The 13,237-nt window shown below is 34.1% G+C and overlaps 1 protein-coding gene across 1 annotated transcript in view; it reads left to right on the top strand.

The window, feature by feature from the left end:
* Positions 1 to 13,237, top strand: part of CBLB (Cbl proto-oncogene B) — a 214,526-nt gene that overhangs the window by 116,568 nt on the left and 84,721 nt on the right. Inside the window, exons 5-6 of the mRNA XM_004606734.2 lie at positions 5,064 to 5,220; positions 10,495 to 10,616. Coding sequence (XP_004606791.1) covers positions 5,064 to 5,220; positions 10,495 to 10,616 — 279 coding nt within the window. The remainder of the gene's footprint in view (positions 1 to 5,063; positions 5,221 to 10,494; positions 10,617 to 13,237) is intronic.

Here is a 13,237-nt window from a genome sequence, read left to right on the forward strand (position 1 = left end):
TCATAGCCAACTAGGTGGATAGTTGGACGCTGGGCCTGAGAGTGCACGGGTACTGCAGTTCCAGTGACCACCAGAACTGTAACCAGCAGTGACTGGAAACCCAGCGGTGCTGGGGATCATAGGGTTTCCAACTCAGGAGTTTTAGAACTCAAATTGGGGGCTTACAGGACCTCTTGTACTGACTCCATGACCTTATAACATTTTAAAACAATATTTGCTATTGTGAACAATTTGAGATGAACAAACTTACTGAAGAGTGCTTTACATTGATGTGGATAATTGGGGAATGCTTTTAGGAAGGGGCCGGGACACCCCCACTGGTGCACCTGGCTCTTTGCATGTGATCAACCAGGTACTGATCCTGGAGGTGCCAGGGATCGAGGACCCCATGTAGTAAGGCACCTTAACCTTCTGTGCTCTCTCTCCAGCCCCTCCTGTTAGTTCTGTTTTGCTTTTTTTTCCACTTTTAATATAATGTCTTTAGGCAAAACTTTCATAAAGCCAGAGCTTCTAGGTCAAAACATTTAGGCATCTGAAGTTTGCTACCAAATTTCCTTCCAGAAATGTAGTTGCTATTTTCATATCCTTGCATTTGTCAAAGTTTACACCCTAATATATGCATTTCTTTTTTCTTATGAGTTAAAAAAATAAAACCTGTTTTCCTATTTTCTTTTAGAACTTGTGCTGTCCTGAAAATGATTTGCCTTTTTTGGGCTATCTATCAATCTAACATTTGGTCTTCCATTACAGAATTTTTAAATTAGAATTATCTTTTACTGTCCTCTGCTTGCACAGAAGAGAAAGCCTTAAATGATTTTTTCATTTGCTGAAAACAATTTTTCAATTTTGTTTTCTTTTTTTCTGCTTGCTCCTGTTTTTTCTCTCTTTTTCTTGGGGATTGGGGCTGTGTTCTGACCAGAAGGCGGTGCTCAGTGCTTATTCTTGGTTCTGCACTCAGAGATAACTCTGCGGTCCTGGTGGTCAGATCAAGGGTGCTAGGGATCAGAACCCAGTTGGCCACCTGCAAAACAAGGGCCCTACCTGCTGTTCTGTCTCTCCAGCCCTCATCCTGATTGCTCTTAAAGGACAGTGTTTTTTTCCCCTCTTTCTTTTTTTCTTCTCTTGGCAGTGGCAGAGAATTTAATCCAGTGCCTTACACATAACAAATTGAGTACTCAGCTACCGAGCTTCTTTCAGTAATGTCTAAATTTAAAAGTAATTATCTTTTAAGTTACTGATAGTACAGTTTTTTTTGGTTTGTTTGTTTTGTTTTGGTTTTTGATTTTTTACAGTCCCTTGGGGCCAGAGTTCTAGTACAATGGTAGGACACTTTCCTTGCATGTGGCCAACCCAGGTTTGGCCCCTGGTACCCCATGTGGTTCCTTAGCCCTGCTAGGAGTGATCCCTGAGTACAGAGACTTATCATCTAAAAACTAAAACCAAACAAACAACAAGAAAAGCAAAAAGCAAAAACAGTGTTCTTGGGCCTGGATTTGGTTCAGTGGTAGAGCACATGCACTTGCATGTGTAGAGCTCTGGCTTTGATTCCCAGCACGACATTAAAAGTAATAATTAAAAAATAATGCTCTTTTTTCTTTTGATACATAGATCAAAGTCCATTATCTAATACCAGAATCATTATATGACCTGACATTTATCAAGTGTTGCTCTCCCCTGACTTTATATAGCCCATTACTTTTATAAAAATTCATCCAAAGGTGTAGCACAAATTTCTAGTGAAACACTCCTTTGCATTCCTTAGATACTTTTTAATTATATGGGTCTTGACTGCATACCTCATTATGTTGGGCAAAGGCAGCTAAGATAAGCTTCCTGCTCTCAAGGGTTCTCACTCTAGAGTTGTCCCAAGGCATGTGCATAACTTTTCATGGTATGAACACATGAACATTTTTTTTTGAGTCTTTTTCTCATACTCTCTTGTGACTTTATATTTTTGCTCTAAACCATTCACAATCTCTGGCACATTGAAGGTATTTCTTTATAAAATCCCTAAATCTTAGTTTTCCCATCTTGAGTTTCATGTTACTGTGACAAGCTCAGATATTTCACAATATCTTCAACTTGGTGATGGCACATCATAGATCATCAGTAAGTGGCATCTCTTACTTTTATTTAAAAATATTAAATCATATACAAAAACATAAATCACTTTATTCCAGTGTCTGGCCATGAATTGGTCTGGAGGTTCTGTTTTTGTGTATTGGCGACTATTTGTGCCTTTGAATGCATTGTCAAATCAATTCAACTTATCATTAAGTGATTTGTTGTTGTTACCAAAGGAAAATTAACATACTTCTGGGTTGGTGAGAGTTTGGAGCTTGATGAATGTGTTTATATTTTTATTCCTATCATTTCTTTCTCTCTAGCCTTTTCTAGCTCTCTGATTCCTCTAGCTGAAATTTTTATATATGCATAAGCAATTTATTACAAATGCTTCCTTTACTTATTTCATGTCTAGCGAAAGACGTAGTAGAAACCACTATTATGTTTTGTTGCTACAGTTTTATTAAAGGTGTGAAAAGTCATCCTCTGGCTGTGTCCCCTCCTCCCTCAGGAAAGAAATGTGGTAGCAACCTGCAGTTTTCTTTGGAAAGTTTTGATCTTTAGTGCAGTCATTTTCGAACAATCCTCTTTATTTCAAATTAAATATTTGTTTTGATCTTTAGTGCAGTCATTTTCGAACAATTTTCTTTATTTCAAATTAAATCTTTATGCCTAACTTTTTTTCTTTTCTCATTAAACACTTTGCATACTATTTCCTCACTTTCAGTCCATAATAGATAATTTGGTGCAAGTTCTCAAGATAAAGTTTATATATATACTTATACATATATATGTAAAACTAATATATAAGTTTTATATATAAGTAAATTAAATAATGCACCTTTTATCTTAATTCTCACTAGTAACCTTGTATAACTTTCAGTGAATACTTGTTTGGGCTTTTAGTTTATCACAAGTGAATGGTGAGAAAATGATCATTTACATAAGGGCTGTGGAAATGTAGTTTGTCTCCATAGATTGTTGTGGAATGATATGTTCAACAATTCTTGAACTTTATACAATTTTTCTGATTTACTCTGCAAAATCACTGGTTAGTCAAAAAATGTACAGGGATCTTTGTCTTTTTAATGGTAAAAGGTAATGAAGGTGTTCGTTTGGCCAGTATATTCACTTTGTCATTTTCTACACAAGACAAATAATATACTTTCATTTCTGTACAAAATAGAAAACTTTGTTTCTGTATCAGTAGTTCTAGTCTTATTTTCACATTTTAAATATTATTGTTAATACTTATGTTTAAGATTTAAAATGCAGAAAAGAAAAATCTACATCTTTGACACTACTTTAGTGGAGACAGGAAGTTTGCATATTTATGTTTTGCCGTAAATTAATAGCTTTCTAATATTTATCAAAAGTTTTTCTTGTTCTTTTAAAACAGCAGCATCTTGTTAACCTTAATCAGAGCCTGACGTGTGTTTCTTCTAAATGATGTCTGATGTGGTGTTTCTCTTTGGTTCTTTGTGGTTTCCTGTTTTTTTCATACATAGAGAAAAGTCTTTTGAAGTATTCAGCTTCATTTTTTTTCTTTTAATAGTATATAATACTTAAACTTTTTTCTAAATACAGCATGGACTTGGAAGCCTGTGTCAATGTTCATTTATTAATCTTGTCACAAAGGACACTCCTTTTCTGAATTTCGTCCATCCTTATTATGCATAATGCCTCCTCTCTTATTAGCATTACAAATCTTATTTCTGCCCTCAATGCCTGTGTCCTTCAAGGACATAGGGAGTGTCTTTTATCACCATTATTATATTTTTCCACAGTGCCTTGCCTTAGCAATTAATAGATACAATAGATCAGTGATCAGTCAAAGTGTTGTTTCCAGACCTACAGTACAGCATCATTAAGGAAATTCTTCGAAATTAAGTTCTCAGTTACAACCATGTCTCAGTTACATGGACTCACAATATCTCCATTTGGTTGCAGTAATTTTTGTACGAACATTGAGTTCATGATTCTGATGCATGTCCAGATTTTACTCCTTGGGTGACTTTTTTTAAGTGAATATTAAAGCTGTGTATTTGTCACGATACTTCACTCTGAGGTTTAGTATAGTTCAGGGCTAAGTGGAGTTTAGTTTATTACATTCTAGTCTTTTTTTTATCAAGAGATTTTGGTAAAGAAAACCCAATAAATAAATATTCATTTCTTAAGGAAGTGAGTATAGGTGTTCTGCTCTACTGTTGTGAAATGTCCAGCTTAAAATGTTTAAAATTGGAATGAGTTCTTACTTAGGAATAGGCATTGATTATTCCAAAATGGGAAGAAGTAGCTAAGAAATGCATAATGAGTGTTACTTTTATGGGATGAAGAAAGTGCTAAATGTTAAACATTGGTCAAATAGGAGATAGTTAGAAGAGGATCCTTTCCCTGGATATCATCCTGTGTTTTTCTTGTTATGAAGCATGGAACATCATAATTTAATAAGTGTTGGCTAGTACTGTTTTATAGAATAACCAGCATTGTTGGTATATTTCCTTTGGCATCAATATTAAATTTGGGGAGCTGGCCATAATATCTTTATGGTTTTTGAACTAAACTTTCTCAAAATGGTGGATGCATTACTGGTCTTTTTCAAATAACAAAGAGTTCTTACTCATATGAATAAATTTTCTTGTCACAATTCTCAGAAAATAGAGGGAGAGAATTTAACTTGATTCAAAGTTATTTCTATAGAGAAATAAAGAGATTAGAAACATAAAAATTTGACCTAGTGCCTTCCTTCAAATATATTTTTAGAACTATTTTGATAAGTTAGCACTGTTGGAGAGAAAATTTAATTTACAATCTGTCACTAAAGTGTAGCAAATTTCATGATATATATTTTCAGTTACGAATCATATTCTCATTATTTATTAATCAACTATTGTAAATACAAATGCAGTTATTTTAATTTAAGGTGCTGTTTCAATGAAAGGTCTGTATTAATAACAAAATTCAGTTGCTTTTTTTTTTCTTTTTTTTTTCTTGTACAGAACTATTGTACCATGGAAAGTATTCAGACAGTGCCTTCATGAGGTCCATCAAATAAGCTCAGGCCTGGAAGCAATGGCTCTAAAATCAACAATTGATTTAACTTGTAATGATTATATTTCAGTTTTTGAATTTGATATTTTTACTAGGCTCTTTCAGGTAAGCCTATATTGATCTTCATTCTTCCCTCTTGTCCTCCTTCTCTAATGTATGTATGTGTGTTCAAGCATATATTTAAATGCATTCATATATTTGCGGAAAGAAGTCCCAATTTTAAAATAAGCCATTGGCATAATTGTTTACTTACTACTTTAAGTTTAGAGTGAATTATTTGGCTTAAGATTGAAATATCTAGAACCATAAGCCTAGCGTTTGCTTGCTAATTATGAGAAGATTTGTGCAAAGGAGCTTTGTTTCACATTTTCTGTTTAGTTTCTCACTTTACTGTGTTGACCATTTCAACCCAGTAACATAGAACACAACACTGACAGGTGGATATAAAAATATACTGTATTACTTACCATTTTACAATTGTTTTGCTTATTTGACTGTATTATAAACACTTGCCATGCTAGTATTTTTTTTATCATATTCAAGTTTTCAGTTGCTTTAAAGTAGTTCATCAAAATACCATTATTAATTTTACCACATTTTGGGGGTTTCAGTTTTTCCCTCATATTAAAATTAACACCATTTTATTAATTTGCTCTGTTTTTCAGTCAGTCCTTCATAGCTGTCTTTATGTAGCTATTTTAGAGGCCAGTATCTTCATTTGATGAAAACTGTATGCACTTATTTTACTCTTTTGTTTTTCTTAATAGAATTACTCTAAGCATAAAGATTTGAAATTTATGTTGAAAATTTGACTCTTCCTCTAAATTATATATTTGAGGAATTGAGTTGTACAAATGTTGTCCCTCCTAAAATCTTTATGATTCTAGAAGCATAAATCATGTACTAAATCAGACAAGTTGATATAAGCCAGGCTTATATTTTGACATATTTTTATTTTAGTGTGCTATATACTTTATCCTATTTAAAATCATGTCCTTAAGGGATATTAGAGCTTGATATGAGTTTTCATGTTTCCCCTATTATAAAAATGGCACTTTTATAATTTATGACTTTTGAATTTAGCCTGTAAGATCTGGTAACTAATTATGTAGGAAAACAAGATTGCATAGAATTAATTTTTAATTTAGGGAAAACCCACTAATAGAAAATTAAGCCATGCCAACAAAATTTATCAAATATATTTTACTTTATTACAATGTTTTAAATTATTTATCTAGAGTTATATGAAATACAGTTATAAGAAATTCAATAAATGACTATAAAAATTTGCTTTTGCTCATTATGTTTACAGTTATTTCATTATTTTTTTGGCATCTATAAGTTATTCCTCTTTTTTTGAAGTTGTGATGATATAGTTTAAAGAAAGGTTCTAGTACACAATACTGATCATTTTATAACTTTTTACAGTGACAGTTTGACAAAGACTTCATTTATTTAGCATGATAAAAAGATATTCTGTTCTAAAAAGTATAAACTTTGCTTCTTTCCTTTATAAGGGAAAAGAAAAAAGATGCCCTTTTTCTGGGGTGGTTGGGTTGGAGTTGTGCTTGGCTGTGCTCCTGGATCTTTCTTCAGGAATTGCTTCAGGTTATTCTCCAGGGACCATATGGAGTGCTAAGTATCAAACTTGAGTAGGTCTTGTGAAAGCCACATGCCTTCCTCACTGCTCACAGGTGTAAGAATTAGGATTATTTTCATTCATAAAACCTCTTTATTCTCATAAGAGTGCTTTTTGTAAGGAGACTTTACCACGTTTTAGAGCAGATATTAAAAGCTAGATGCCTCACTTTTATATTAAGTATTTGAGGTCACTTAATTTGGCTAACCACCCAAACTGTTATTTTATATGTGTATATTTATTATAAGTTGTTTCACTTTTAAAGAGAGCCCAAGTAATGTTAGTACTTTAAGGCATGTATATCTTGTTTATGCTCATGCGTTGGGAAGACAATAGAATTTCTTAAGTAAATCTACTATGAATTTTTTAAAAAATAAAGCCAAAATCTTACGTTCAACCAAATAATGTCTGCTATCTGCTAGAACAGAAAATTTTATGAGTAGATAAGAACTCCCATTAGCCCTTATGTAGTTCTGAGATTCTTCCCTTTTTAAGTTCACAAATGTTTTGACTAATTGTATGCTTTAAAATTTGGTAAAATTAGTTCTATTAGTTACTAGGAAGTAACATCAAGATTTTATTATACAATGTTTTAAAGTTGAGTAATAGCCTTATGATCATGTGTTCTAAGAAAAACAAAATGGTCAATACTGTAATTGCATGACATATAATTTAATGCAGTCCTGATGTTTCCATGCCTGGCCTGTAAATAGCTATGTGAAATAGTTATTAAGGACTGATTTAACAAAAGCAATAATTGGGACAGGAAAAATTCTTCTGATATTAAATTATTGAGAGTGGGATTTTGGCAGAGTACGATCTCAAGGTTCAGGTGAGGTCCTCCACAAGGATTGGGTCTAATCAGGAGCTAGCCTCAGCTTATGAAGGAAGAGTAAGGAAGAGACTGGAGAGATATTACAAGGGTTAAAGTTATTATTTGGAGGAATATGTGACTATGGTATAGAAAGGATCGATTTGTAGAAAAGTGAAAAAAAAAAAAGAGCTTGGAAGTCATTAAGTGCAGCAAGGAATAAGAGTATCCGCCAGTGCCCATGTTATAACCTAAATTGTAAGTCAGTTAGTGGTTAGACTTAAAGATAGAATACTGGGACAAGGGAGAACTTAGTTTCTTTAATTTTCTTAATTTGATAGTTATTTAAATTTGATAGTCATTTAAAAACTCCAAATATTTTCATTTAAAATACAAACTCCAAATTTTGGGTTGGTGCGTGTAAAAGGGAAGTTTCAGAAATAATTTTTATTCTTCAGGGGCTGGAGCAATAGCACAGCGGGTAGAGCATTTGCCTGGCATGAGACGCAGGTTCGATTCCCAGCATCCCATATAGTCCCCTGAGCACCTCCAGGGGTAATTCCTGAGTGTAGAGCCAGGAGTAACAACATCTGTGCATTGCCAGGTGTGACCCAAAAAGCAAATTAATAATAATAATAATAATAATACAATAATAATAATAATTTTTATTCTTCAAAGTTCTTTGTTTTGCTTTCCTTAATCCATTAGTTAACAAAGTACTTTAAAACATAAAATCATAACTACCATGTGTTTTGGACTATTACCTTCACCACAAAAAAAAAGTGTACACACTCTTTCCATTGCATAAATATTTTTGCAGTTAGAAGCTGATCCTTTGGATTAGGCATTAAAAAATGTATTAAGAAATTGCTAAATATTGCAGAAATTGGCTCAGAATGCCAATTATTGTTTTCTTGTTTGTTTTTACTTTGGTCTGTGTATATACTTTCTATAAAGTTCATCATTATTTTAAAGAACTCTTCCATTAATTTGTGTAGACTTTCTGACTCAAATATTTTACATTCTCTATCCATGTCATTAGATGGGAAAGTAAAAACGAAAACAAAGCAAAACAAAGCTAGTGCCTATAATAGCAGTATTTTCTCTGTTTTCAAACCATATTCTGATGTTCTTCCAAGTATTCTTCATGCAACTTTTAGTCATACCCTAGAAAAACATTGAAAACATGTATTTTTTTCAAGTACATAGAATCTTTTCTAATGGTGTTTTCTAAAACTGTTTTCTGTTTATATATTTTCATGTTATGAGGAAATACCCTAAAATTTTTTCTTGTCAGAAAAGGATAAAAATGTCTTCATTACTGAGGCATTCTTTCCCTTGTTATCCTCATCTCAAGGGATACAATCCTTGAAGAATTCGGCCTTGTAAATTTGAAACTTGCTTGACAATTATGAGGAACAAGTCTTAAAGCAAACAAAAGCAGGAGTTCTCTCCCAAACACGTCTAAGAGAACTATTTCAACAACTTTCTTTTGGCAGCATAAAATACCTTTTTTTCTTTCATGTAGAAGATTTGAGTTAATAATCTGGCACGTAAATTGTGTATGCTTCCAATTCCTTGGAATGAAATGTGGTTTCAGCCTTAAAAATAAGACAGAGATGATTCATTCACTCACCCCAGCAATAGACAATGATACAGATTGTGTGTGTGTGTGTGTGTGTGTGTGTGTGTGTGTATGTGTGTGTTTCTGGGAAAGATTTCTAAATAACTCACATCTAAACAGTTAATCGTTCCTGATCTTGTAATTGTGCAAAGATAAGCCAAATGTGAGTACACTATGTTACCATTTTAAAAAAAAAAAGTAACATAGTGTACTCACATTGTGTAGTGGGAGATAGAGCTTTTTATTTATTTTTTTAATTTTCATTTTTTTAATTGAATCACCATGAGATACACAGTTATAAAGTTGTTCATGATTAGGTTTCAGTCATACAATGTTCCAACACCCATCCCTTCTCCAGTGTATATTTCCCACTACCAATATCCCCAGTTTCCCCACTGCTACCCCATCCCTGCCTCTATGACAGGTACTATCCTCTCTCTCTCTCTCTCTCTCTCTCTCTCTCTCTCTCTTGCTCTCTTGTTCTCTTGCCTTCTTGCCCACTCACTTGTTCTTTAGATTAGCCTGAATAACCTGGCAACTGACTACTGTATCACATTTCCTGTGTCACATTAGTACTGTTGGTATCTATTTGGTGAATAATATGTGTATTCTTTGCTCAGAGGTAGCTTATGATTAATGTGTAACCTTTGCAAACCACTTAAGTTGTATGATGTTTGTTTTCTTGTTCTTTAAATGACATGCCTAAGGGTACAATGGAGAGCAAAATACACACACAGGAAAGTGAAGAATATGGCAAGAAATAAGTTTTAAATATTAATGGTCTGGGGAAAGGCCTTTCTAGGGACATGATATTTGAAGAGAGGTGATAGGTAGATTTTTGGCTAAAAAAGGAAAAAGTGACAGCCTTTGCGTTCAGGCCAATAAGCAAAGAAATCAACATACCTGGAGATTAACCAGAAAGTGGGAGACTAACATCAAATGAGGAGAGAAAGAGAATTGAGATGAAACAGTAACAAGGGTTTTGAACACAGTTGAATTTTTGAAGAAATTTTGGTCTTCTCCCCACAAACCTACCTGCACACACACACACACACACACACACACACACACACACACTTCTTTGCCTCAAAAATACATTTTCTGCTTAATCATATTTCTCTAAACAGAGAACAAAACTTTTTGCATGCTTGCTGAGGTAGTAAAGGTTGGTTGACTAAAACCACTTATGATCAAAATGTATTTTTTAAAATATCTATTCAATTTCATTATGTATATTAAATGATGAATTGCTATATAATTGATAGTTGATATTCTCTAGATAACATTTTTTAATTCATATTTTAGCCTTGGGGCTCAATTCTAAGGAATTGGAATTTCTTAGCTGTAACACATCCTGGTTATATGGCATTTCTCACATATGATGAAGTTAAAGCACGTCTACAGAAATACAGTACGAAACCTGGAAGGTAAGGGTTTTTAATAGTGCCTTTTTATGGTATATATAAAGATAAAAGGTCCTTTGTGTTGATTCCTAAAGAAATACATGGGGAGATTAGGACACAGATCTTTAATTTATTTAATTTTAATTAAATCCTTTAAATTTCTAAATTGTTCTGAAACTTAGTGTTCATAAAGTGGAAAAGGATATGGTAATATTTGATTTGATGAATTTAGAAATTCATTAAGTCTTAAGTTCTGATGTTTCAAAATTGAGCAGGATAGTAACGGTGACACTTTCTTTCTGAATTAAATTATGTGTATATCTGAAAACGTGAATATTCTGCATTATAGCACTGTTGTCCCATTGTTCATCGATTTGCTGGAGCGGGCACCAGTAACGTCTCCGTTGTGAGACTTGTTGTTACTGTTTTTGGCATATCCAATACACCACAGGTAGCTTGTCAGGCTCTGCCGTGCGGGCAAGATACTCTCAGTAGCTTGCTGGGCTCTTTGAGAGGGATGGAGGAATCAAACCCGGGTCGGCTGCATGCAAGGCAAACACCCTATCTGCTGTGCTATTGCTCCAACGAAAAAATATACATATATTTAAAATATATATATAATATATTATACAAAATTATTAATATGGCATCTATAAATATATGTATGCTTGATGAATCCATATGAATATATAGCCGTGTATAAATTCACTGTTATTATCCAAGCCAATGTCAAGTCCTTGAGAAACTCGTCTACAATATCTCCTTCTTTATGGCTTCAGAATTTGTATTCCCCAAGTGATGACAATGAGATTCACTGGGATGGACTCTCTCTGTTACTTTCTGGTGACAGTAAAAAAAAAAAAAAACTCATTAAGGAAAGAAAATACATTTTTGTTCAGTTAGATCCCCATTTGTGCACTGATGGTGTGCTGGGTATGCACATACGGGCATGAAGATCTGCTCTCAGTAGAGAGCCATTTCAGAAGGACTTGACACTCCTGTGTGCCTTAGTGCACTGCTTCCTATACTGGGACAGTTCTGTTTTGCAAAGAAATTCGGTGACTTTTGTTTTAGGAAGTATGAATGAATTTTTGGGGGGAAGGGAAATTGTAAACTTAAAGAACAGCACAGGAAGAGTAAATACAGTACATGCAGAAACTCACCTTTATCACAGCCAAGGTCTCATTGATGTGATGTAGGAGGCATTTCAGTGTGTGACCCCCAGAAATGTCTTACCAATTTCCATCTAATAGTATTATTTAATTTAATTTGCAAATAAGATGGTATCTCTCTCTTCTGTCTCTGTCTCTGTCTCTGTCTCTGTCTCTCTTCCCCCCCCCCCCTTGTTTTTGTAGGGTAACATACCCATCTCTACTCAAGTCTTGTTCCTGCTGCTGCATAGTATCCTGGCCATGCCCAGGGAACAGTCTTCAGTGCTGGAGACTGAACTCAGTTGGCCACTTGCACAACAAGTGTTTTTCCTTGTTGTTTCCTTACTGTGCTCTTTTCTGGCCTCTTGCAACATTATCTTTTTTCAAGTACGAGTCAATTTCTTCCTTTTCTGCCATGATTAATATTTTCATTTTTAAGAATGGATAAATTATATAAAAAGGGGGACACTAATACAGAAGACATTTTTGCTTCTGTTTGAGTCTTCACGTTAAGAGTAATTGGTTCTTATTTTGACCATGAGACCTGGCCGGGTAGTTTTCAAATGACTAGTGATTAGACAAGTCATTTTTGCTTCATTTAGAGATCTCTTCAAGCCCAGAGTTTTTCATATTTTTTCTCTGTAGATTAGCATTATAAAAAATGTTTTCATGTGCCTGTAGTATGATTTGAAGGATATGATATGCTTAGAATCATTCACTCAAGCAGTTTGTTTTTTTTGGGGGGGGGTCACACCTAGTGATGCACAGGTGTTATTCCTGACTTTGCACACAGGAATTACTCCTGGCGGTGCTCGGGGGACCATATGGGATGCTGGGGATTGAAACCAGGTCGACCGCGTGCAAGGCAAATGCCCTACCCACTGTGCTGTCACTCCAGCCCCTCACTCATGCAATTGTGATTATTTTTATTTAGGTAAAAGTGGTTTGCACTGTGTAAGTGTTCCTAAGTTTTAGATGTCCAATATCACCAAACTACACACAACCAAAATGCCTGTATCCCTTCACTAATGTTCCTAGGATCTTCCTGTCCCTGCCAGCCCCATTAGGAACACGATTCTGTTGTTAAGAGTCTCAGGGTTAGTTTTCATTAGACATTATTTATTACCTTGCTTTGTTCCTGTTTACCATGTATAAGTGATGTCAACTAGCAAATGTCTTTCTCCTTCTGACTTATTTTTCTTACTGTGATACCATCTCATTCTATGTTGTAACTGAAAGTTTAATATTTTCTTACCACTAGTACTATTTAATGGTTTAATGGTATAGATATAAAGATTTCTGTATCCACTCATTTGTTGTTGGGAACATAGGATGTTTTCATATCTCGAAAGTGGATATAGGTGGACATTTATATATTTGAATGGGTGTTTTTGTGTTGGAACAGATACCAAAAGAGAAGTTGCTAGATTATATTGTAGTTCTATTTCTAATTTTAAAAATAAATCCAGGCAGCTTTCTGTAGGATTCAGCTAT

The sequence above is a fragment of the Sorex araneus genome, chromosome 2 (assembly GCF_027595985.1).
Source record: "Sorex araneus isolate mSorAra2 chromosome 2, mSorAra2.pri, whole genome shotgun sequence".
Classification (NCBI taxonomy): Eukaryota; Metazoa; Chordata; class Mammalia; order Eulipotyphla; family Soricidae; genus Sorex; species Sorex araneus.